At 40.3% G+C, this 27,874-nt stretch overlaps 1 protein-coding gene across 8 annotated transcripts in view; it reads right to left on the bottom strand.

Moving 5' to 3' along the window:
- Positions 1-27,874, bottom strand: part of KLF12 (Kruppel like factor 12) — a 445,831-nt gene that overhangs the window by 66,346 nt on the left and 351,611 nt on the right. For all 8 annotated transcript variants that reach the window (XM_029210579.1, XM_029210576.1, XM_029210582.1 and 5 more), the window contains one exon: positions 10,917-10,979. In XM_029210579.1, the coding sequence (XP_029066412.1) occupies positions 10,917-10,979 (63 nt within the window). The remainder of the gene's footprint in view (positions 1-10,916; positions 10,980-27,874) is intronic.

The following is a 27,874-nucleotide window of genomic DNA, read 5'->3' as shown; positions in this document are numbered from 1 at the left end:
TTACATGGTACAGAGGACTTCCAGTAACTTCCAAAGACTTAACAGACGGTTTCATGATCAATAACAAGGCTACTGTCCACAAAAATAGAAAAACCCACGAGGGTCAGCAAAATCTCATAGGAAATATTGGCGCACTACCAACGGGAAGGGGAGGGAATGAGTCTAGTCCCACTTAGAGGCAGAGACTGGGTCAACTGGCAACATTTCAGTCTCCTCTCAAGATCACTCCATGAGCTTTCACAGTACACCCTCCACTTACCAACTTCTACCTCTAGGTGGCAGCAACTTCCTTCTGTTCTCGACACCCTCGCCTTTGCCTTTGCTTCCTACCTTCAATACAATTCCACCCTTCCTTCTCTTTCTCAGAAAAACACTTCACAGCCTGTAAAGTTTGGGGAAGATTATTGTAAGCCACTTGCACTGTAAGAAATCAGTCAACTCTTTCGGTTAAGCTACAGGGTTCTTCAAAGAGTACGAAATAAGAAAAACAAATACCATACGCTAACACACATATATATATGGAATCTAAAAAAAAAAAAGGTTCTGAAGAACCTAGGGGCAGGACGGGGATAAAGACGCAGACATAGAGAATGGACTTGAGGACACAGGGAGGGGGAAGGGGAAGCTGGGACGAAGTGAGAGAGTGGCATGGACATATATACACTACCAAACGTAAAACAGATAGCTAGTGGGAAGCAGCCGCATAGCACAGGGAGATCAGCTCGGTGCTTTGTGACCGCCTAGAGGGGTGGGATAGGGAGGGTGGGAGGGAGGGAGACGCAAGAGGGAAGAGATATGGGAACATATGTATATGTATAGCTGATTCACTTTGTTATAAAGCAGAAACAAACACACCATTGTAAAGCAATTATACTCCAATAAAGATGTTAAACAAATAAAAAAGAGTACAAAATAATTCAGGTCTAAAGTGAAAAATAATAGAAAGCTATTTTCTTTCTTTCTCCAGACCTATCAACTACAAAATCTAAGGAAAGCAATGTTTCTTTTTCTTTACAGTCCTCTAAGGAAAGAAGGCAATGAGTAGAGGAATGGGAAAATAGATGGAATTGGAGAGATTTCTATTTTACAAGAACATTAATTTAATCCCATGGGTAATTTAAATCATTGCTTTCTAAAGGATATAACCCAATATGTCTTATGTATGAAGGCATTCCAAATATAGGGTGGAAGAGAATAATTACTAGTCACACAGAATTAGTAACATACAGAGTGTTAGTTACCCTTCTGTTTATTTGGCCTTCACAGAAACTGAAGTAAAGTGGCTCCATCTGTAACCTAAAAAGCTATCATTTCTGCTTGGATGTACCACCTGCCCTTCCTGGAACATGTATTCACCTAATGTATCAAACCACAGTCCTACCTACCTATACTCACCTGCTCAGGATTCTAAACTGTTACAGTTAAGAAGGACCCAGGAGAGTCGAAGTAACTTATAGCCTCATTTGAGATTATAATAACTACTGGGTATGTCAAAAAAATCACCCAGGTGGTAGAAGATTCCTTTTATGTGAAGTTGACATTCAATTGTGGGCTAATACCTAGGGTTTATGAAGCACTTTCTTTCAAGGTGATACTATGACGAGTATTATCTCTGTTGCACTCTTCCCAAGACCGAATCTGAATAGTTTGGGTGAAACACCATTCATTCGTTCACTTAACAGAAATACTGGGGTGAAAGGAGCAGAAAGATCGATTTAGTGTAAGCGACAAATTTATACTAGAACCCAAGCCTGCAGACTTCAAGCCCTACTGATTTCATAGGGGCTTCCTCTATTTTATATCTCTTCACAACTGTGTTTGTTTTTTTCATAAATTTTTATTTATTTACGGCTGAGTTGGGTCTTTCTTGCCGTGCGCGGGCTTTCTTTAGTTGCGGCGAGCGGGGGCTACTCTTAGTTGCGGTACGCAGGCTTCTCACTGCGGTGACTTCTATTGTTGCGGAGCACAGGCTCTAGAGCATGCAGGCTTCAGTAGTTGTGGCTTGCAGGCTCAGTAGTTGTGGCTCGCGGCTCTAGAGCGCAGGCTCAGTAGTTGTGGCACATGGGCTTAGTTGCTCCGCAGCATGTGGGATCTTCCAGGACTAGGGATTGAACCCGTTTTCCCCAGCATTGGCAGGCGGATTCTTAACCACTGCGCCACCAGGGAAGCCCTTAAGTGTGTTTGGTTTTATTTGTTTATTTTCTACTTTTTTGGCTGCGTCTCGTGGCATGCGGGATCTTAGTTCCCTGACCAGGGATTAAACCCACGCCCCCTGCAGTGGAAGCGCAGAATCTTAACCACAGGACAGCCAGGGAAGTCCCAGTGTGTTTGGTTTTAAAAGCTGCTTTGGAAAATACATGATTTAAAGCAGGATTTCTGGGAAAATGGAGAGTTTGAGGGGATCAGGATCAAAAACTGTTAAGTTTCAAGAATGAAGTCTATTTTGACTAAACACTCTTCTTGGGCTTTGAACATTCAAGAGTGAGGCCGGAGAGAAGCCACTTATTCTAGTTACTAATTGCAGGGGTGCCTCCATCATCCAAAATATAAGAAAAGACTGCCTCCAAGGCATAACAGTGAAGTTCAGTAACTGCCTTTACTGGTCGCTTCTAGTTCTCAGGATAACAGGGCAAGTGGACGGTGCTGGTTTATGAAGCACCCTCTTTCCCATGACTGTTTGGTACCAGCAGCTCCTCTTCCTTTGGGACATTCCTCCTTACGTGTGGTCGTAACAGGACTGTCAACCACCTCGGCCAAGGGCTGGGCACCTGCGCCAGGCTGGGGCTCATCAGACTCTGACCTCCTTGATTGAGATCGGGGAGCTGGAAAACGAGTCCAGCTCCCGTCGTTCTGGGCCTGCACCTGCTTATTCAATCTCGCTCCCGGGTGCTGTCCCGCTCCCTGTGTGTCCTGAGGCCCGGCTCCTCTTTCTTCCTTTGACTCCCTTAACCCACCTCATGTCCTTCGACAAAATTATCTTTTGCTTAAGGTAAACAGACTCAGTTTCCATTACTTCCGGCAAAAGAAACTCACCTGATAAAGGAGACTAAACTGAATGAAAATTGAGACACAGGTAATGGCTACAGACAGCGGATTCCTGCAGGGTCCTCAGCTCTCCTGCTACTTATTAGCTGAGGGTTTATGTGCAGCAGCTGTGACTAAAACCCGTGTGATATGGGTTGGTTTTAATTGGGGGGGTAAATAGGTCACACGCTATCTACTGCTCTCTTAGAACCGATTAAAAGAAATATATTCATTATGAGGATATTGGTCCTTCCTTAGGTAATCTAGTACGGTACCAAGAAATGTAATAAATAGAAACTTTATGAAATTGTTAAGAATTGTTAAGAAACTATGAAAATCTAGGGGTCAGCTGAGAAAAATTATAGTAAGATGAGGATATATTATTTAATTTTAAAATTGCTAGTCCACTGTCCATGTGTATACAGATAAATCTCCATGGCTAGAATGATTATATTGGAAATATGACTGAAAAACCCAAATCAAAACAAAACCGCTGGTACCCCAAGCATTCTCTTAAGATTTATGATCCTGAGTGGTATTCCCAGCACATTCAAGAACACATTAGGATTTCTGATTGGGTCCCAATATTAAGTCATTATTCTTTCAAATATATATATTTAGAAGCCACCTTTGGTTAGCTAATTCTTTAGCCCAAAAATCTCCACTGAAAAATACTGTAAAAGGCTAAGAAAGACTGAGGCTCCTCTAGAGATATATAAAATAAGATCTTTCACTGTTTTAATTTCATACATTAATTATAACAGAACTTGTACTGGTGCTAACAGTAGGTACATCATTTTTTTCATATTGGGACAGTTTTTTCCTTGCATTACTCATTAATGACTCCCTAAATCCCCTTATTCTGCCTGTTTCATTACAACACAACCATTATTTTAAAGGTCTACATCTGAACAAGTTTAACAGGGAGGGGATTGTGATGGAGGATAATGCACACTGCACACACTTCAAAACTATAAAAAGCTGTAGTTTAAGTAGCTTTCCCAGTAAAATCATGATTCCTGATTGTGTGGATTTTAAATACCCTTAAGCTATATAAAACCAAGCTAAGAAACAACAATTATATGAAAACATATGCTACAAATCCTAGAATTACAAACAAGTCATTTTGTTTTTTCTTTCTGCTTACTTTGGATTTAATTTGCTCTTCTTTTTCTGGTGTCCTAAGGTAAAAACTTAAAGATTATTGATTTTATAGAGACACAGACGTAGAGAACAAACATATGGACACCAAGGGGGGAAAGTGGCGGGGGGTGGTGCTGTAATGAATGGGGAGATTGGGATTGACATGTATACACTAATGTGTATAAAATGGATGACTAATAAGAACCTGCTGTATAAAAAAATAAAATAAAATAAAAAGATTACTGACTTTAGATCCTTCTTTTCTAACATATGCTTTCAGTGCAATAAATTTCCTCCTAAGCACTGCTTTTTGATGCAACCTACAAAGTTTGAAAAGTTGTGTTTTCATTTTCATTTACAGCTGACCCTTAAACAACACAGGTTTGAACCGTGTGGGTCCACGTATATGCAGATCTTTTTCAGTAAGTATGTATTACAGTACTACACGATCAGAGGTTGGTTGAACCCGTGTATGGGGAAGCATGGATACGGAGGGCTGACTGTAAAGTTATACACAGACTTTCAACTACACAGGGTCAGTGCCTCCAACCCCTGCTTGTTCAAGGGTCAACTGTAGTTAAAAGTATTTTTAAATTTCTCTTGAAATTTCTTCTTTGACCCCTGTATTACATAAGTATATCGCTAAGTCTCTGTGTATTTTTAGATTTTTCCAAACAAGTCCTTTTGAATACTGAACTAATATTTCTTGGTCATGCTAAAATTAGTTAATACAACAGAGATGTTTTAATACACAATAGTACCACACCTAGCTACGGCACTGAGAAGATGTCACAAAGAGCAAGGAATATATTGGCATGCCCAATAAGACACTAATATGGTCCTGAGCAGCGGGTTGGTAAAAACAAATTACTAATGAACTTTTAATAGAAAAATGTCTCAGAAGTGGTGACCTTTTAGCTCAGCATGATCTTATAGCCTTAATTCTCCCATAATTAGAAAATAATTGTAGAAAATAACTTACTTTAACTTTTCCCCCAAATCATCTTTATTGTGATTGAAGTAATACTAGACACAAAAATCAGCTGCTATTACAGGAATGTGAAACAATTTTATGACCGTTCTTGCTGAAATTCTGGGTAATAGAGAATTGAAGAAAATTAGACCAAAGGTCGTTAAGAAGGGCAATCTGAAAGACAGCATATAAGTTTAAAGTATACATAACTGTCACCAAGCTAAACTTGAGGAGGTGGCGGAAGTAACGAATTTACTAGCTGACACTGGATTATAACGTAAGAAAAGATATGGATTTGGAGGGATTTTAAATGTGGCAACACTGTGGAAGTACTTTTCATTGTAATTCAGGATACAGAGAACTCGCAAACCGGTTTATGATTATATAAACTACGGCCCATTTTCTGAATCTGTTATCAAACACTGGAGAGACCATGCTTCCAAACTAAATCTGAAGGTAACCTGCTGTTATTTATTTGCCAACACGTATGGATTTAAAAAGAAAAAAAAAAAAATGAAGGCCAGGCAGGCACTCTGGGAACTGGAATTTTCACATATTAAAGTTCCGACACAGTATCATAATTTTTGCCCCGTAAGTCAAGAAGCAGGCGATTCCCTGGTGGCGCAGTGGTTGAGAGTCCGCCTGCCGATGCAGGGGACACGGGTTCGTGCCCCTGTCCGGGAAGATCCCACATGCCGCGGAGCGGCTGGGCCCGTGAACCATGGCCGCTGAGCCTGCGCTCCGCAACGGGAGAGGCCACAGCAGTGAGAGGCCCACGTACCGCAAAAAAAAAAAAACAAACCAAAAAAAAAAAAAAAATCAAAAAACAAGAAGCAATGAAATGCTCTGGTAATTAAAATAACATAGTCAATATTATCTATAAATAATGAGCGTGCAAGGATCTGCAGGATGATGAGTAAACATTTTGGCAGGGAGCAACTGCTACATATTGGAATGGAAAGCAATGTCTTTATCAGGCGTCTCTCTCCTCCTGCTTTCTCTCCCTCTCACATCAATCTCATGGGAATTTCCCAGACAAAAGCCTTCTGCTTAGCTTGTAATGAATTAAACATCCATCTGATTTAATCTCTAGCATTTCTCTTGCTCTGCCCACAGGTAACTAACTGCCACGTGGCAGGAAGCTGACTGGACAGGAGTGCAGTGAACTGGTTTTATGCCTACACCTGACATGGAACACATTTCTGTCTTTGGACCTCCATTTCTACGTTTGTAAAAGTGAGAGGCTGAACTGAACTTGATAATGCTTACAGTTTCTTTTCAGCCCCACAGTTGATAACTACTGCATTTGGACATGCAGAACATGGGTTAGCTCTACCTCAGCTTTCTGAAAGGTTTCCAATATCAACAACTTGAGTACCTTCCTCTATTAAGGCAAAAAGTTTAAGCAAGAAGGAATGTCCTTATTTTTATGACAAAAATCCATACTGGTTATACCCTTCAAAAAGTCTCAGTGAAGTCATGTCTAACATTTGCAACTATATGCATATAAATATTTAAGTTCATTGTAGCACAGCGTATCAAACAATAAAACATCAAAGCGTGCAAAGGCTCTTCCTGCCCTCCCCAAAATTGGTGACACAGAATTTTTTCACTTCCATCCAAATGTGAAATGTGATTCACACCCAGAACGTGTCACAATTTGCATGGATAGGCTACTAAAACTGGAGCTTCTTTTGTAGACAGCTACGTAACATCTCAGGCATGTTGGTAAGAAAGGAATCATGACTGAGACTGGTGGTGGCAGCAGCCGGTTGGTTAGAGAAAATTAATCCTATTTTACTAATGGCAATTCCTATTCACAATGCCTAATTTTCTCCATTATCGTATAAATAGTCCACAGTGTCTATTACGTGACACATACCTCTGTCACATAATAGCCCTACATGGCTGCTTTGGGTGCATAGTACAAACATGACTACACCATCATCAAACAACCATATACACCCAAGTCTTTGAAAACTTTGGGGCTGGAGCAGGCTGGAAGGAGAAATAAAGAGAAGAACGAAAGAAAAGCTATAAATGAGCATATACTACGTGTATGTTTTTGGAATCCTCCCACTGATCCTGGCAAGCTTGGAGCCTTAGATCAACTTCGACGTTCAGTTCAGAGATATTCCCCACCAAGCCCCTCCCTGTCCTGGTTCAACCTACACACCAAACACAGGTTCCAGATTTCTAGAATAGCTTTAGGAATAAAAGAGCTGAAAGACGACTTGGAAACAGCCACTCTCTGTGGGTTTGGTATCAGAATACAAGAGCTTCTAGCAAAAAGATCTGTGAAGGAGAAAAGCCTATCTGTACATTCAACTCTCTAATAAGACTTGCCCCATTTGCCCCCCCATGGAGCAAAGTATATTTTTTCCCTGTCATTATCATATGTAAGGAAAAATACCAAATGCTCTTGAAAAGGTTCACATTGGACAAAGGAAGGTGTAAAAGAGGAGAGCTGTGACACGTGACATAGAGAATGAAGTTCATGTGCTGAACCTCAAAGGCTTCATCAATCCTCCAATCAACAAATATTACTAGAGCGGGATGGCCGTCAGGGGAGAGCCATTCTGATAGAGTTTATGTCTGGTCTGGATTGCTACCTCTGATTAACTGAATATTAAATGAGCTGTCCAGTGATCTTGTGTTCTCTACTGGGGTGCTAATAGATCTTGCAAGAGGTTCTTACTGCCATTTCTTAATCCTAAAAGTTAGCAGACCTGGCTCTATCCTAACAGCTGTCATTGGACCCTTTACAGTCTGGTGCTTTCAGCTCCTTCCTGGTTATGTATATTTTTTAACCACATTTTCTTTCCATTCCAGCAGGTTTGTTTGTCTTGAACAGACATTCTTTTCCACACCTTTCTTCAGCTCCAAAGGAAATGCTGCCACAGGAATGAGGCCAGTGGATGGATGCTGCCTCTTGTACTGACATTGTGCAAAGAAAAACACTACTTACAATTTTAAGCCATCTTTACTCAATAATAAACAGTGGTTTTGATAGTTCAACCACAGCTGTTGACATTTACAACCAATTGTCATGCATTTCCTAGGCATAACTTACAAGTTCAAGCTTTTTCATCTTTTACTGAGGTTTAATGCTTTATGTGATGAACAATATTTTTTAACTGATTGCACCACTTGCTGGCTTCACAGAATCACCCAACATCACTCACATATAATGTCTGCGGATCTAACTCAAGCCGGAACCAAGTTAGTGCTGAACTTGCCATCTAATTCTATAAACTATCCCAAACTTCTATTTTGTGGAGAGCAACTATCACTTTCATATCCATGGCTAGCATGAGTATTTAAAACTTCTGGATTTTCAGAGTCAATATTTCACAAAGAAATAGCGAGAGTTTATCACTTAAGTAGACGTAGATGCTGGGTGATTCACTGGGCTTCTTCCTAGCTGGGTGATTTATTTCCATACACCAGCCTCATAGTATTTACATAAGAAAAAATTCAAGGTAGCATATGCAATAGGATTTTTAACTAAACACATGACCAAATAATTTAGAAATGTCTCCAGGTCTTTGTATATGTATTTCAATCAATAAAGGAAGCGCTGTGTCAACCCTCTGCTTTTCCTATTAATTCTGGGTCTTTACTCAAAAACCTTCTTCTTGGGGATGGGTTTTCTGACAATCCTCTTCCTTCCCCTGTACTTTTCCCCTTCCCAACTGCTCACTCCCAAACTAGTCTTAAACAGAGCTGATAACATTCTCCTCTGAACATTATACTATGAATGTATCTCTTAGAGCATTATCCACATTTTATTAAATATTATTTATATGATGTCATATTGTATATTATATATGTGAGGCATCACACACACCCCTCTCCTACAAGACAGTGAGCCCCATAAAGACAGAAAGCATATTTTATTTATCCTTGTAATCTAGTGCCTGAGAGTGTATATAAATGTTGCTGAATAAATAAATGTTGAATTTTCTCAAGCCTAGTAGTAAAGATCCCGTTTGTTTTTCATGGATTATTTCTCTGGAGATAAAAGTGGTTTAAACTTACTAACCAAATACTGTGCTATGAATTATGTAGGAACAAGTTACTGTTATTCTAATACTCCAGAAAGGAAAAGTGAAGGAAAGAAAGTGTGTTATGTACTCGGTGTTCCACATTTAGCCACTGAGAAATAAGGTGTAGAAACTGGATTTCATACCTGACAACGTGGTACTCTACCCATTAGCTTATGTCACTCACTTGAACAGCTCCTATTCTCTATTTGTAATAAAGTTTCTTTAGCACGATATGCTTTGGACTAAGAAGGAATATCAGTTCCATGAAGTCAAAAAAGGGCCTGATTTCTCCCTTTCCTTTTATGTAATGATAATCAGCATTATTATCCTCTCAGCTTTCCAGGTTTGACAGGGAACGGTAATGCTTTAGTGACTGTGAGAAACCATGAGGGATGCCCCAGCTTTTAGGGAGTGTGTAAGCAAATGGCTGTTTCCTCTGTACTCCATTTCCCACTCTGTGAAAAAGAAAAGCGTAATATTTAACATCACCAAGCTACTGTGAGGGTTAATTAGATTTAATGGGGGAAGGGAGGCAAGCTGGTTAGGCACTATTCAAATTCAAAGACTCATTATTTTGTGTCTAAAAATAATCCTGATTTAGGAGTAAAATTAATTTGGAAGCTCGATCTTTCGTAATCATCTTCCCATACCTAAAATTTTTTAAAAATGCCATAGTTTTTAATCAAAATCCCATTCTAAGCGCAATTCAATGAAGTAAAAGAATGGAGACCTGTGAATGTCCATTCACCCTTGAAGTAAGACAGTACACAGATCAGTTCTTTCTTTTTCTTTTCCCTACTTCTCTCCCTCCCTTCCTTTGCTCCTTCCTTCCTTTTTTTGAAGATACACTATGTGTGGAAAGGTTAATTTTGGAGAATGGAGTAACGTAAACAAATATAGATTTTAAATCTACATTGACTTTTGTTCGTTTGTTTCATACGAAACATTTGTGAAACACTTTAAATTCCCTCTTTAAGCAATCAGTAATCAATGTTCTGTGGTTGAAATAACTCTTCAGGTCATATCTGGTAAGTTCCATCTCTATTTTTGTTCAAGAACTAGTCAGTCCACCAAGAGGGGTGGGATACGGAGGGTGGGAGGGAGACGCAAGAGGGAGGAGATATATGTATATGTATAGCTGATTCACTTTGTTATAAAGCAGAAACTAACACACCACTGTAAAGCAATTATACTCCAATAATGATGTTTTAAAAAAAAGAACTAGTCAGTGAAAGGAGATCTTTGTATTCCCCAAATTAAAGAACAAATCCCTCGATATTTAAGGCTACGGTCATAAAAAGGGCATCTAAACAGTAATCATCATAATTAATTTAATAGATTAATTTACTATGAAAATCTTCATGAGAAGTAGAAGCTGGTACCTGAGAAAAATCCGAGTTGTTGTCTAAATCTTACTAAAAAAGTGAGTGTCTTCTAAAAATGGAAAACATTCTTTAAAAATGTAACAGTTGATAATCCTTGGAAATATGCCATATCTGTTAGGAAAAAAATGTTGCACTCAGTTTTTGGTGAGTGAAGACGATTTGGCTGGAAAGGAACTCTATTCGTGTTTGTTTAGAATTTTCCAAAGGAAAGGGAAACAATGTACTTCAGTCAGTAGAAATGTATTCTCTACAGAGAAAGCAGGAATAATTCTCTTTTAACACAGTCCTATTAAAAATTCCCATAAGACTTATAAATTCTCATCACATAGACTCTATACTCACCAAGCAAACTTCTGATTACTCATTCGATTTCCCCGGACCCTTGATACTGGGGACGGATGTACCCTGTAAGAGATGAGAGTAATCCAGTCATTGAAAAAGCATTTTCCTGATTATAAATGAACAAACAAAAAGTGATCTGGCTTATAAATGATCTCTTTTAGATTTGCTGAATATAAAATGACCCAGAACTTGAGCACCTCTTAGTAAATGGATGCAGTTAAGTTCCTATGCCTACAGACCAGCAGTCAGTCTCTCTCTTTCCTTCTGCACCACTTTTAACATACAAAGTGTTTGTCACAATGTTCACTGTGAAGACCCCCCAAAGGTAGGACCAGTTTTAGTAAGTTGATTCATTCATTCAGTCCAACAAAAAGTTACTGCTGCCTACCTAATCCTTGCCAGGTTTAGGAGTGCATAAAGGTAATGTAGGGTCTGGTGCTGGCCCTCAGTGAGCCCTTTCTGCTACCTGTTTCCATAAGAAGGACACGAAGAGACAGTCTAAGTATACACTCCCTCAGTCAACTTCCAGATTTAAAGCCCTGAAAAGCAAGATAATGAAGGGGATCAGTATACGCCACCCCAAAATACACTACTGAGGCATAAGGATTAGTTTCATTTGAAGGCAACCACAAACACAAACAGGAGGAGGAACTCTCTACCTTCCCTTTATATGCCTAAAAGCAGGGCATACATTTCCCTTTTGTAAAGGAAATTTTCATTTTTAAAGGCGTTCCCCCCCCCCCCCCCCCCGCCACCGCCCCATACCAGGAAGCAGAGTACAATGTACAACTCTTATCACCAGAAATGGTATTGAGATGAGCCGGCATAAACAACCCTTATTTACCATTAGTTTCCCCCATACATTTCCTAGTCACCTTCCTAAAATTTAGCCCCCCCTAAACGTCCAGACCCCCTTTTCTTTTGACAAGGCACTTCTCTACAATTTCTTACCCTTTGTTAAAATGGTATAAAACGGTATATAAGCTTCAAATTTTAACTACTTTGAGTTACTCACCACTGAGTATTCCTGCATGCATGTATGCATGCATGTTTTATGTGTAAATAAACTTTGGATTGTTTCTCCTCTTGCTAATCTATCTTTTGTCAGTTTAATTTGCAGGCCCCCAGACCCTAAACAAGGAGAGGGTGGAGGAAAAAAAATTTTTTTCCTCCCCTACAATAACTTCATCCAAATGTCCAGGCACAGAATCTGTGGGAATGGAGGAGAAAGGAAAGGTGAATAGTTATTTCTAGGAGGAAGGTCTTCTAGATGTGATACTCTCCAGCCGGGCTTTAAAGAAAACAGTCATTTCAAACCTTTAGCTAAATTATGGGGGAAAGATAGTAAAGACTATATTGTTTTACAAGCTTCCGGGGTTGGAGTCATCCACTGGAAATAGCTGAAATTTCTAGGAACTGCTAATATCTTCCAATCAGGAGCTATAGCTGCTGAAACTCCATGAACCTCCACCTCTCTGTGGGTCACTTACTGGCAGCACAATTTGCTCTACTTCCTGTCCTTGTGGACACCTTCCCGCTTCCTAGTAAAGTGCCCATCTTTCTTTACTAGGTACCTGTGAGATCTAGGCAGTCGTTAAGCTTGTGTTATCTTTACTCTTTATGTCTCAGACATTATTCTATTTACAAGACAAGAAACAAAATGGGGATTTTAAATTGGTCTTAAAGTCCACTTAGAACCAAGAGCCCCAAGGTTGATTAGAATCCCAGTTCTCCATAGTTGTTCAGCGAATGAGAATCATTTCAAGACGGACAGTACAGGGCTTCCCTGGTGGCGCAGTGGTTGAGAGTCTGCCTGCCGATGCAGGGGACACGGGTTCGTGCCCCGGTCCGGGAAGATCCCACATGCCGCGGAGCGGCTGGGCCCGTGAGCCATGGCCGCTGAGCCTGCGCGTCCGGAGCCTGTGCTCCGCAACGGGAGAGGCCACAACAGTGAGAGGCCCGCGTATCGCAAAAAAAAACCCCCCAAAACAAAAAAAAACCGGACAGTACAGTTCTAGCCCCTCAGAAGGGCCAAATGCAGTCTTTCCGTAAACCCAGAGCCAGGCTGCACTTTGCACTCAGAAGGCTTATTTCTTCCAACATCCCTTATTAACATTCTTTTCCTCACAGCACTTCTCAATGGATTCTGCAGCTGAGCCGCTCAGCACAGATTTTCTGCTGTGTATGGGGGAGGGGTTGTTGATGATGCAGAAAGATGGAGAGAGGCCAGACAGCCCCTCTGGTGAACTGTCTCTTTCAAGCACGGCCCACTTCCTGCTGTTTTGCAGCTACAAGGATCACCTGTTGGTCTTGGCATCCGGCCACAGGGGGGCCTATCGGAAATGACAGACTCAGCTAGAAATGAAAGCCAGCTCATATTCCAGTGCCCCAGTTTGGGGAGAGAGAGAACAAACACCCAATAAAAATGCGTAAGAATTATACACAAGGTAGCAAGTCTCATTCTTTTTGCTTTCTTTTTTCTTTCAGTCTGTCTGTTTGAAACACAGTCATCAAAATGGAATTGTGAGCCCCAAACTGTCTCTCCAGTTAAAGTTCCCTGACCTAAGGGAAAATGCAGGAAATCCTCGTGAACCTTGCCTGCATACCCCCTGGGGTGTCAGAATCCTACTGCCTAAATAAAATGTGCAGGAGTAATAGCCCACATACTCACAGTTCTTTAATTCACTCTGCATCCTTTAAATGTTTACAGCATGTTGCTTCCACCTTAACCCTATTTCTAGTCATCATGATAATTCCACCAGGTGAAGTTTGATGATATAGAAGTACCGATGCTTCTCACTGCATACATACATCAGTGGGAAAAAATGGGTCTGTTTAACGTATAATTACAATATTCTCTAAGTAATTGTATCTTTTAGCAAAACTTCATTGATCCATAGATCAAATATTGTAAGTTGATAATTTCTTAACTGTCTACCAGTCTTCAAAGAATTCCTGATTGTGTATGTAAGACCAAATAATTATAAGGTTTCTTGAAATGGTAAAACAAGAAAGGTTTTTTCCCTTCCCAAAGCGAGTAAATTGATAACCTGGAGCTTACTTTAATCTGATAAAGTAGACCGTAAAGGTTTGCATTTCAGCTACTCCCCAATTTCATTTCTGCAAAAGAATATGCAGTGTTTCTGTGAGCTCTGTCTTTAAATTGTGGCACTTTTTGCCTTCGTCTACCTTCTTTCCACATATAGCAGCTAGGCAGGTAGCAAAGTCAAAACCCCAGTAGGAGAAACCACCATCTAATCTGCATGTCATGCATTATTCATGACCTCCTGATTCCTGCACCTGCATCTAGGCAGGAAGCTTGCAGGGAATGTTCATTATTCTTCTCTTAGCCTCACACAGGCTTGATTACTGCTAAGCCACTTTGTTCTGTAAGTAAGGGTTTCAGGCCTTAGTACTAACCGCTGGATATGGAAAGAAAAAAAAAAAATCACCAGGCTGAAGAAAAGGGCAATCTTGGTTGTTGTATAACATGTATTCAATCCTACAATGTGCTCTTCGGAGACTGACAGTTTAGGTCAGATGGAAATGCTTGCATTTGGTAATTTACATTACACAGAAAAAAGGAAGCTATAACATTAAGGTCATGTACACCAACTGTTCTATTTATATACACTTACTCATCTGAGGCAGACAGCATGTTTATAATTTTACCCAACACAAGGCTTAATTTAGCTTTTTTGCTTAGCATGTGAGAACTTTTTAGATACCTTCATACAAAAATGATTCTTCCTTCTTTCGGTATAAGCACTAAAGGACCCGACCCTCAAATCTTGTATTTTAATGACTAACACTTATGGTTAATCAAGAGAATATGACCGGTCTCTTCTTTTTCAATGTTTTCCTGAACCTACCCAAATGGCTGGTGGCCGGCGGTGGGATGTGAAATCTCCATCCCCAACGCAAATTATTGATCACGGATGAACTGCTGGGAAGGGCACCCATCCTACCTTTTTACTATCCCCACCGCAGAAAAGCTGTGACAATTTAAATCCGATCTTATAGCCCCCAGTGGAATCAGGATGAAGTGGTAAAGAGTACAAACTGTGTAGCTGCCTGGGATTGAATTCCGGCTCCACCATTTACCAACAGTGTCATCTTAGGGCAAGTTACTTAACCTGTCTGCCCTTCTGTTTTCTCATTTCTGCACAAATGGAGGCAATGATAGTGGCCACCTCCTAGGTCTGTGAGATTTAAATGAGTTCATAGTTTTAAAGTGTTTGGAACAGTGCTTGGTACACAGGAAGCAGTTAATACATGTTAGCTATTATTAGCAGTGCCGATTGGATCGGAAAGGATGGGAAGATGGAACTGGAATATCCAGTTAATTCCAGGGGGTTGAGATAAATGTGCTCTACAGAGCCTGCAGTCTCGACTACTATGCTTATATGACTTCACTGAAGGCGAGGAAATAGCAAAGAGAAATAAACACCCATAGAGTAACATGAACCAAATATTCTGGTTTCTAAGGTATGACTTCCTCTCTGGCACCTCATTTTGTCTTCTTTATTAGGAGACCTATCTTCCGTTTACTAAATTGGATAGTATTTCAGCTGTATCCCATGCAAGTCAGTAACCATAGGAATAAAGTCATCCCCATTACTAAGCCTTTACTAGGTGCCAGACACCATGCTTAGCTCTTTAGCTACATTACCGTATTTTCTCCTCATATCATTAGTATCCACATTTTACCTTTGAGAAAAATAGGTTTAGAAGAGTTAGATAAGTTGCCAGAGTTGCATGGAGAAAAGCAAACTCAGAACTCGGACACAGGTATGTCTGACCTGTCTTCCTGCAGATCATCAACCAATACTTATAAACTCATGTATATTCCCTCCCCACTACCCCAGAGGATGCAATAAAGTGAATTAGCACCAGGGGCCTTAACAAGACTTAGCATTTATTTGAGCCCAACCGAACATTCTATAGTATAAATAGATGCAAAGTGAATGTACTGGTTTTCCTGGCCTAAAATTGGCACCGGGCTAAATATTAAGCCTTCGGGGACTCACCAGAAATAGAGTCACAGTCATATACTTTGTTCTCCCTTTAATTCTTCATGAAAATTCCGCATTATTTGTGTTACCATTTCAACACATAATGTATAACACATGTAAGTTTTTGATGGTAAAATGAATCTACCTCCTCACTTCCCATTTTTTCTAGAACCCAAACCAATCCAGTTTGGGACCACACGTGTCTGATGAAACCATCGATGTCACGGTCATCAATGGTCTCCATGTTTTCAAATCTACTGGTTAAGTCTCAGTCCATATCTTCTCAAATTCTCCACAGTGACTCACAGAACTGATCACTCCATTCCTGAAATCTCTACTCGGCATCAGTGACATTTTTGCAGCCTTCTTACTTTTTTTTTTTCCCTTTGCCTAAGTCTCTTCCTCTCATTCTTTTGAGCTCTAAATATTGGTATGGCCTGGGGATCATTTTCCCATGACCTTTCTCTGCCCTGTTTCAGCTCACTCCCTGGATAAAGGAGTCTCCAAAATAGCTCCCCTCATCCCCTTGATGATTTCGTCCCATCCACAGGCCTTAGATACCATCCATATAACAATGACTCCCAGATTTCTATCTCCAGCCCTAGCCCCATATCAACACCAGACTTAGGGTTTTCAGCCCCGACCAACCTTTCCCTTAAAAAATAAAAGGTGTTCCTTTTCTTATCTTCCCAGGCTCAAAACTGGCAGCATCATTCACCCAGTTGCAACCCTGAAATAATATTTGAGCCGTTTCATGTTCTCATGCCCCATATGTTAGAGAGACTGCTTAAGTGAGAAAAATCAGAATAAGTTATTATTTCAAAGACCAATAAAATATTTATTGTAATAAATTACTCATCTAGTAAGATTAGAGATTTTCGTTACAAGATCATAAGAAATTATTATATATACATATTTCCTATTCTTAAATCCACTTTTTTCTGTTATGTAATAAAATGAGTAGCCCGTACTCTCATCCATAAATTGATCCAATTATTTAACAAAATACACACTTTAACAACTCAGTTTACTCCATTTCGGGAAGCAAAGATTAATCTCTAAATAACTCCACGATTATTCTTAAGAATCAGAATTTTCCTATGTAGAATCACATGAAAGATAATTTTAAAGTAATTCTTGGTATTGCTGCCTTCTTACACACAGTTGTACTGAATACAAGTTCTCATGATTATTCAGGTTGGTTTGGATGTTTTTATCATAATACACACACACACACACACACACACACACACACACACACACTACACTTGACCAAATAAAAATATAAGCATGACACTTATTTAAACTAAGTGGGCCCTTTTTATTCTCAGTTTTCATCAAGTCACTGATTAGATGACCATCAGGGATGCCATGTATTTTCTAAGAGTTCTTTTTCCCTCCCATTATTTAATTCTCTCTATGCAGAGCCATTGATATTATTTTCAGAAGAGTAGGCTGAATTTAAACATCATACAGAATTAATGTGATCATTTCTTCACAGTTCACTTTAACAGTATAAATTTTGTTAAAAATATAGTGCTTTGAAAGGAAAAACATGTATTTCTGCTACACATCAACAGAATGAGAAATTCTAAAACGGGAACATTTGGTTGGTATAATTACATCACATTAATTAATACCAGGTTCATCTCCCAGCACCCCCACTTGCTCTCTCTGTGGCAGTGACACTGAAGATTCTCCTTCTTCCCTTGTCCCCTGGTTAGGGAATGCTCAACTCTAAGAAGCTGTCCCAAACCTCTAGGTCTAGGCCAACTTGCTCCAAGGTCTCACAGCCCGGGATACTTAGCACACATTAACTAAAGACTACAGTTGTTTGTACGTTTAGTTTATTTTGTCTGCCTCTCCAAGTAGATGATATGCTCTAAGGGGACAAGGGAGCTTTTCTCTTTTCACTCACTGTCATTAACTCCTTTACCTGCCACAAAGTGGGCACCCAATAAATAACTGTTGGAGCATTAGCCCTATTTCCCTACTAGACCAGAACTTCTAGGATGGGTGGCAATGGCTTTGTCTAAGTCACCACTGCATCCTCAGAGCTTAGCAAAATGCATAATACAGAGTAGGCATATAATAAATACTTGTTAAGCAATAAGATGCAGAAAAAGGATAAAATATTTTAGATTTACAAATCTGAGCTATTTTACTGAGCACCTCCAGAGCACCTAGAGCTTCAATAATTGATCAATATTAACTAAATCCAACACATTTTCCTTAACAGCTACTACCCATGAAGTCTTGCACTGTGGGCTAAGACAGGATCTCTGCCCTCAGGCAGCTTGCAGTCTAGGTTAAATAAAGAGGGAGCAACTACCATAAAATAGGGTAGGAAAATTAAAAGGGATTTCAAGTTTTATTGGAGGGAAGAAGAGGTTAGAATTAATTCAAACTGTAAAGTAACAGAGAAGGTTTTGAGGAGAAGACCTTTAAGCTGGGCATGAAGGAAAAGTAAAAATTTCATCATCAGAAGTGAATGGCGGTAGGAAGATACTCCAGGAAGAGAAGCGTGAATTGAAGGTGTGAGGTGAATAAAAAGATATGCCTGGAAGGGAGAGTTTCTTAGAAAAATTGGGGAAAGATGAGCTAGAATGTCAAGGCAGGTGTAGAACACAGATCAATAAATGAATGTCTGAAAAGGAATCAGTAATTGGGACAGTCAGTTGTGGGACAATATCAATCTTTCCTCTACTGGACAAAGCAATGTATATACTTCATGTATATATATATATATATATATATATATATATATATTAACATCTTTATTGGGGTATAATTACTTCATGTATATTTTTAATTTAAGCAACATTTATTGCATACTTAGTATTTACTCATGAATTCAAATATTACTTGAGCATCTATTATGCCAGACACTTCTAGGCTCTTAAGCATGGTGAACTGTGTTAGGGGAGAGGATATTACATCTATCAAAACGTGATTCCTGACATCGGGAAGCGTACAGCACGGCATGAGTTTAGACAAATGATTGGCCATCAGGGTGCAGTGTGATAGCTGGCCATGGGAGCAGATAAAAAGGTCATCAGAATAAAGCTTTGGAGCAGACAAAGACTTCTCCTTGGATTATAAATACGGTAAGTTTTAAAGGAAAAGTTTTCAGCTATGGAAGAGGAAAGGGGCATCCAAAGATATGAAGAAGCATGGAAGGGTAGAAATAGCCATAGCAAAACTACAAATTGTTCAGGGTGCCAAGGGCTGGCAGGTCTGGAGAGGCAGGAGATTATGTAATAACAGGGAACCCTGGAGATTCCCACATATGGATGGGAAGTTGGAGTTTCATGACTCAGTTTAGGCTCATGTGATCTCACGACCAAGATTAAGAGACTTGATCGTCTCTACCCTTCCCTCAATGCCAGAAAAGCCCCAAATAATCTGTTTCTCCCTCAGTATCACCTTGGGCAGTAAATGGCACCAACCACAATAGCGTGAAAGAACGCAGCAGCCCAGGAATCATCCTTGACTGAACCTCTCTCCCCACATCCAACCCGTTTTCAGGCCCGTCTGCTACATCCTACCCACTTTTCATTTCCACAGCCATCAACCCATTTTAACCCACTCTTCTCTCCTACCAGCACTATTCCCTAAACCTCCTCCCCCAATCCATTCTTTACACTAGCACCATAGTGATCTTTTTAAGAGGCAAACCTGTTTTTTCCTCGCTCTGTTAGCCCTTTAGTGGCTTTTCATTGCTCTTCAAATAGACCCAGATCTCAACACAGCCTAAATGCCCACGATCGGGCCCCTGCCCACCTCTCTAGCTTCACTTTCCAGCAATATCTGTGCTTTCTGTGATCCCATCACCCTGGTCTCCTTTCAGTTTTGGTGCCTTTGCTTATGTTCTTCCTTTTCTATAGAAGCCCCAACAGGCCCTCCGCCCCTTCACCTGGTTAACTCTTACTCATCCTCAGCTCTCAGCTCAAAGAGCTCCTCTCAGGGCACCTTCCCTGACTCAGCAACCTACATCATGTCCACACTACAGACTCATTATTCTCTGCATTTATCCTTCTCATCAGGCTTGTGGTTATTTATATACAGATGCAGTCATTCAATGAGAAGCAGAAACGATTTTCTCCTTAGCTCTCCACTATATGCCCCGTATTGGACCCTACATCTGATACAATTATATATTGCTCTTTAAAGAGAAGGAGACGATGAGAATTAGTAATAGTAGCCTTTTTATTTTCCCTGAGCTTTGTTCTTGCAATAATCTGGAAAGATAAATAAGTAAATGTACATAATAATTTTATACACAGATTTAATATGCATTTATTTTTATATTTAATATGTATTTATATGATAAAATATAAAGTGGAAGAGAAGGTGAATGAAAATGGAATGGGCCTGGGTGTTGTCTCCTGGGTCCCACAGGAGATGGGTTCTTTGGACCCTGCATCAGCCCAGGCCCAACACAGTCTGAGCACAGGACCCATCCAGGGCCAGGATGCCAAAGCAGATGTGTCTATCACTTCCTCATCTCTGGAGAAATTTGTGGAAAATTAGTGGACACTGTGGAGACACTAGTGAAATTTAAATGAGGTCTACAGTTCAATTAATAGTGTTGAACCAGGGCTTCCCTGGTGGCACAGTGGTTGAGAGTCCGCCTGCCGATGCAGGGGACACGGGTTCGTGCCCCGGTCCGGGAAGATCCCACATGCCGCGGAGTGGCTGGGCCCGTGAGCCTTGGCCCTGAGCCTGTGCGTCTGGAGCCTGTGCTCCGCAACGGCAGAGGCCACAACAGTGAGAGGCCCGCGTAACGCAAAAAAAAAAAAAAAAATAGTGTTGAACCAATAGTAATTTTTTGGTTTGGACAACTGTACTATTATTATTTAAGATATGAAGCATACAGAAGCTGAGTGAAAGGGATCTATGAACTCTCTATAGTATTTTTGCAACTTTTAAATATTAAAATTATTTAAGACTAAAATTACTTAAAAATAAAACATTCTTAAAGTGCTATTTCTTTGCTGGGATAAGAATATAAGCAATACAGATCTTCTAGGAACTCCTTTTTCCCTGTTTTATTTCATGCTTTTCAACAGTTAGTTATTGCTGATAGCATGCATTTTATAAGTTTATAAATATGAGTATATCTGTGTGTGTATATTCTCTCTCACACTTTTTTTTAGTAATTAAACTCATCAATCAACAATTCTAATGCTTTCACCATCATCTTTTCCATGCATTGGGTAGAGAATTACTAATAACAGGTGTGCTAAGAAGTGGTAGAAAGGAGTAGAAGAAAAAAAGATGAAGTCATTTTAAAAGGTTAACAAAGGGCTTCCCTGGTGGCACAGTGGTTAAGAATCCGCCTGCTAATGCCGGGAACACGGGTTCGAGCCCTGGTCCGGGAAGATCCCACATGCCGCGGAGCAACTAAGCCCGTGCGCCACAACTACTGAGCCTGCGCTCTAGAGCCCGCGAGCCACAACTAGTGACCCCACGTGCCACACTACTGAAGCCCGCGGGCCTAGAGCCCGTGCTCCGCAACAAGAGAAGCCACTGCAAGGAGAAGCTCGCGCACCACAACCAAGAGTAGCCCCCGCTCACGAAACAAGAGAAAGCCCGTGTGAAGGAACGAAGACCCAACACAGCCAAAAATAAATAAATGTAAGAAATAATAAAAATTTAAAAAATAAAAGGTTAATAAAAATAATGCTATGGGGGGGGAATTTAGATCATGTCTACAGAGCAGCAACCTATATTGTGGAACTGACATTCATCCACGTAATATAGATTCCACATGCCTGCTCTGACCTGAGCTACCCTGATAGTTGCTTCAATTTTTTACTTCATTTTGCATCTACATAAGTCTGACACATTATTCTTCAGCATTCAGTGTATGGTGTGTTAAGGTTCCCAACTTTTAATATGTGAACTGAAATACTTTGATTTAGTTGTTAGTATGGATGGCGCTGAAAATTTCATGAATTGACAGACATTCTGATTGGTAGTTATTCTATTAGTCACACTGCTAATGCCTTTTATTTGGTGCGCTCTGTGGAGAAGTTGGAGTACTGGAAGAATTACTTCAAACGCTTTTACTGCCTCTGGTTGCATTAATTTTATGATGCCTCATTTAGGCTGAAAAAAGAGGCAAAGTTAAAGTATGTAATATGGGCATTCTGTCACCCCAAATTGGACCTATTACAATTCAGCATTCTCTCAAGAAGGGGTTATAGCTCACTGGGCTGCACCATTTTTCCTTTGAATAGGACAAAATTTTACATCGTTTGGTTCACAGGCATAATGAAAATGGCATAAAGTAGACCCCAAAGGTGATAAGCAATTGCTAAGGAGAAAATGTAGCTTACATTTCCCTTAGAGTAAAACTTCAAATGCTAGAAAAACTTCAACCTGGTAATTAAATGTAACTGCTATCTCTATTTTAATAATGTGCTTAAAAGAAATGGATTTATGGATTTGTATGTGTGTATAAAGCCTGATTTGTCTTTCTTTAAGTAGACACCAAATAAATCAAAAGGAATGGTATCTAAGAGATGGACTCAGTACTGAACCAGAGAGCAGTCTGATCTGTAGACGGCTGTAGAGGCTGTCCTTTCACTGCCAAAACTGAAGGCCAAGAAGCTTGGAGGACTTTAAGGCAAAAGAGCCAGGAAATGACTTACTGGCTTATGCAGAGACACATTATTTTAGAACTTAGCATCGCAGGCCAAGAGCTGCCAAACACATCAATCAGTACCCACAGGGCTAAAGGTGCTTGTGGAGACTGGCAAGGGATATATGAAATATCACACACCCACTTACCAACAGAATTAGACAAAGAGCAATGCACCCACCATATAAGCACTTCCAAAATGCACCAGGCCTTCTACAATTGAACACGATCATTTACATTAATTGCATTCATATTCACCATTCCCTCCTCTCCCACCGCCAGCCACTGGTATTTTCCTTCCACTGCTTCATGTAGCACTGACCCAAGAGGTTACCGAGTTTTCCTGCAGAAACACCTATGGGGTATTATTATATTAACAAAATAGGCAAACCTAAGCACAGCTAGTTTCGTTATTTTGGTTATTTCTGAATTTGACACAGGTCGCAACATCGTTGTTCTCGTTGCTTATGAAGCACCCAACCATTCCTGTGACTGAAAAAAGGATAAAGAAGAAAGAACTGATTGAAGTGCATTAAGCACTGTGCGCCTGCCAACCGATTTAGGTGACATTAAAGTAACCCAAGATATGGCCTCTGACCTTAAAAACAGACTGCAGTTCAACTGGGTGAGCATACAATCGCCTCAGAAAGGTTAAATAATAATGTAAGGTTAAGAACGTCAGTTCTCCAAACAGAAGAGTTGGCGCAAGACAGTAGATGCTGAAAAAATGGAAGCACTGATGACTTCAAGAGGGCAGTGGAGAGAAAAATCACTTCAAGCTAAGGGTATGAGATGGGGTCGGGTCTCCCAGTCTACATCTCCTGAGCAGGCGCGGAGAAGGCCCCAGGCGTGCGTGTGTGCAGATGAGGGTAAAAGAGGAACAAACAGAAAGAGGTGGGAGAGGAGAAGAGGATGCGGTTACCTTAGGCAGAAGCAGGAGTTCATGCAAGGGAGTGCAGCCCAGAAGGCGGAATGTCTTTGATGACTGGTGATAGATGTTTTGGGATTTTTCTCCCTAGAAAGTGCAAAACTCATGGAAGATTTCATTTCACAGGAGAAATGGTATCACATAAGAATTCATCTGCCCGTGGTGCACAGACGACTAATATGAAGATAATCTGGATATGTTGCAACGTTCAGATATAAAGGGACAGAAGTCAAACCCAAAGAGGTCCTGAGGGAACAGGGAGAAAAGAAGTATCCACATGATCTGTTGACACTGGATAAAGGAAGGTAGAGGCAAGACTCGAGTTCTGAGAGACTAGAGGAATGGTGGGAAACATGGTTTTAATTTTAGGCAGCTGGAGGGCAGACTTGCAGAAATGGATCCGATTTTCATAAACATAGTGCAGAAAACTGTAGCTGAAAAAGTGGGTGAGATTTCTAAAGGAAAGCTACAAAGGCAGAGGAGTTCGGAGGCACTGACTCTGAGATACCTTACGGCTGAGGGCAAGAGGAAAAGGAAGAATCAAGGAGTGAGAAGGACTAAGACAGATAAGAGGAAAACTAATATAAAAAGATCCTGTGAGAAGTAAACACAGCCACTTTGTCAAATTGTCTAAAAGGAATGAGAGTGGGAAATGGGAAAGGCCCATTACATGGTCAACTGGTAACCCTCCTAAGAATAGTTTTCTTGGGAAAGCTACAGAAGGAATGAGCGTCAGGCTCTAGAGCGTTAAAGCCTCAAAATGGGGATGACAATCTCTAGGTCCACCCATGTTGCTGCAAATGGCATTATTTCATTCTTTTTTACGACTAATATTCCATTGTATATATGTACCACATCTTCTTTATCCATTCCTCTGTCCATGGGCATTTAGGCTGCTTCCATGTCTTGGCAATTGTAAACAGTACTGCAATGAACACTGGGGTGCATTTATCTTTTTGAATTATGGTTCTCTCTGGATATATGCCCAGGAGTGGGATTGCTGGATCATACGGTAGCTCTATTTTTAGTTTTTTAAGGAACCTCCAGACTGTTCTCCATGGTGGCCGTACCAATTTACATTCCAACAGTGTAGGAGAGTTCCTTTTCTCCACACCCTCTCTAGCATTTTTGATTGTAGATTTTTTTGATGATGGCCATTCTGACTGATGTGAGGTGATACCCCATTGTAGTTTTGATTTGCATTTCTCTAGTAATTAGTGATGTTGAGCATCTTTTTATGTGCTTTTTGGCTGCCTGTGTGTCTTCTTTGGAGAAATGTCTATTTAGATCTCCCGCCCATTTTTTGATTGGATTGTTTGTCTTTATGATATTGAGCTGCATGAACTGTTTGTATATTTTGGAGATTAATTCCTTGCCAATTGCTTCGTTTGCAAATATTTTCTCCCATTCTGTGGGTTGTCTTTTTGTTTCGTATGGCTTCCTTTGCTGTACAAAAGCTTTTAGTTTAATTAGGTCCCATTTGCGGCGACATGGACGGACCCAGAGATTGTCATAATGAGTGAAATAAATCAGACCAAGAAAGACAAACATCACATGATATTGCCTATATGTGGAATCTAAAAAAACGGTAAAAATGAATTTATTTACAAAACAGAAATAGAGTCACAATATAGGAAACAAACTTATGGTTACCAGGGGGGTAATGGGGGGGAGGGCTAAATTGGGAGACTGGGATTGACATATACACACTACTATATATAAAATAGATAACTAGTAAGGACCTACTGTATAGCACAGGGAACTCCACTCAATACTCTCTAATGACCTATATGGGAAATGAATGTAAAAAAGAGTGGATATATGTGTATGTATAACTGATTCACTTAGCTGTACAGCAGAAACTAACACAGGCTTGTAAATCAACTGTACTCCAATAAAAATTTTAAAAAAGTGAGAGAACGTATGTCCACACAAAAACCTGCACACTGTTGTTTACAGCAGCTTTATTGATAATTACCAAAACTTGGAAACAATCAAGATGCCCTGTAGTAGGTGAGTGGATAAATAAACTGTGGTACATCTAGACTGTGGAGTATTATTCAGTGTTAATAAGAAATGAACTATCAAGCCATGAAAACACATGGATGAACTTTAAGTGCATCTTACTAAGAGAAAGAAACCAAACTAAAAAGGCTACAAATGGTATGATTCCAACAATATGACATTCTGGAAAAGGTAGAACTATGGAGACACTAAAAGGATTAGTGGTTGCAGTGGGTAGGGAGGGATGGATGAATAGGCAGAGCACAGAGGATTTTAGGGCAGTAAAATTATTCTGCATGATACTACAATGGGGGAAACATATCATTATACATTTGTCAAAATCCATAGAATGTACAACAGCAAGCATGAATGTAAACTATGGGCTTTGGGTGATGATGATGTATCAGTATAGGTTCATCAGTTGTAACAAATGTACCTCTCTGGTGTGGGATGTTAATAGCGGAGGAGGTTGGGGGTACAGGGAGTATACGGGAACTCTCATTCTTTTCACTCAATTTTGCCATGAACATAAAACTTCTGTAAAAAAAATAAAGCTTATTTTAAAAAGTTTAAAAAATGGGGATAAAAGAATATTGGAAAACAACTTCTGTTTGAGAAGCTTTCCCATGAAAGAAGAGAAACAGCTGGAACAGCCAGCAGGGACCAAAAGAAGTCATTTGTGTTTTCTTTTTCTCTTAAGAAAAGGGAAGCTATCATTCTGTATGTTAGGAAGAAAGCACAATGGAAAAAAAAGTGTCCCTGACACACAGCAGCGACACATACACAAAGATTTTCTTAAAAGTCAGCTGACCGTGAACTGGGTACATGGTCAGAGTTTTACTGGACAGTTTCACTTCTCCACACAGCAGCCCATGACATAGACATCATCATTCCCACTTTGTAGTAAGGAAAAGGCAAGCTTAGAGAGCTGTGATATACCTAGCTCAGGGTCACACAACAGTGTTGAAACTCAAGTCCAAGCCACACAGACTCCACGCCACGCTCTTAAACAATGTCCCACTCTGTTTATTTTATGAGCAAAGAAGTAACTCTATTTTTTAAAAAAATGTCAAGTGGAGAACAGCTAGAATAGAACATATTGCAAAATTTTCTTGCTTATAGTTTCGTGTTTACCAAACAGTGTTGCTTGAAATTGAGAATTATGTTTATAAGTAGTCTGAACTCTTTAAATGACCATCTAACCTCAAAATATTGCTTATAATACATACAGTGGTCCACATATACCCGGTATAAGAGGTCTTTGCCCCAGGTGCTTGCACAGAGCTCCTAAAACCCTCGCCATTTCCTAAGTGATAGCGTGTCTCTTGTTATTCCTCACAAGCCCCTTTTGACTACAACTGAGTTTATCGTAATGAGGTGACTCAGGGTCAGGCTCCCAGGTAGCTTCTGCAGGAGGGCTGGTCACCAGAAAGACCAAGCAATGATTAGAGGGTTAGAACTTTCAGACCTACCCCCATGGAGGGGAGAGGGGTTGGGGATTGAGTTCAATCACCAATGGCCAACAATTTCAGCTATCATGCTTATGTAATGAAACCGCCATAAAAGCCCCTAAATGATGGGATTCAGAGAGCTACCAAGCTGGTGAACACAACAGTGGGTAAGGAGGGTGGTGTGCCTGGAGGGGGCATGGTACCTCCACACCCCTCTCCCTCATACCCTGCCCTTTGCATCGCTTTCATTTCACTGTTCCTGAGTTGCATCCGTTATAATACACTGGTAATCACGAGTAAAGCACTTTTCTAAGTTCTGTGAATCATCGTAATGAATTTTTGAGCTTGAGAGGGGATCTTAGGAACCCTCAAATTTGTAGTTGACCAGAAAACCTGGGGACCCCATATGTGGCTGGCATCTAAAGAGGGGCAGTCCTATAGGACTGAGCCCTTGACCTGTGGGTCTTTGCTAGCTGTGGGTAATTAGTGTCAGAACTGAACTGAATTGTTGGACACACTGCTGGTGTCAGAGGACTGGATAATTGGTTGCTGTTTGGAAAACAACATATAATTTATATAATTTATATATGTGTGTGTGTGTGTGTGTGTATGTATATATATATTTCAAACAATTTTATTTTATTATTATTTTTTAAAATTTTATTTTTTTTTGCGGTATGCGGGCCTCTCACTGTTGTGGCCTCTCCCGTTGTGGAGCACAGTCTCCGGACGCGCAGGCTCAGCGGCCATGGCTCACGGGCCCAGCTGCTCTGCGGCATGTGGGATCCTCCTGGGCCAGGGCACGAACCCGTATCCCCTGCATCGGCTGGCGGACTCTCAACCACTGCGCCACCAGGGAAGCCCTCAAACAATTTTATATTGAGCTTTCATAGTACTTAAATTTCCCACGT

This window comes from Monodon monoceros, unplaced genomic scaffold (genome assembly GCF_005190385.1).
Source record: "Monodon monoceros isolate NGI ecotype Baffin Bay Population unplaced genomic scaffold, NGI_Narwhal_1 Super_Scaffold_8, whole genome shotgun sequence".
NCBI lineage: Eukaryota > Metazoa > Chordata > Mammalia > Artiodactyla > Monodontidae > Monodon > Monodon monoceros.
Note: the sequence above shows the minus strand (reverse complement) of the source record. Positions and strands in the feature narration are given on the sequence as shown.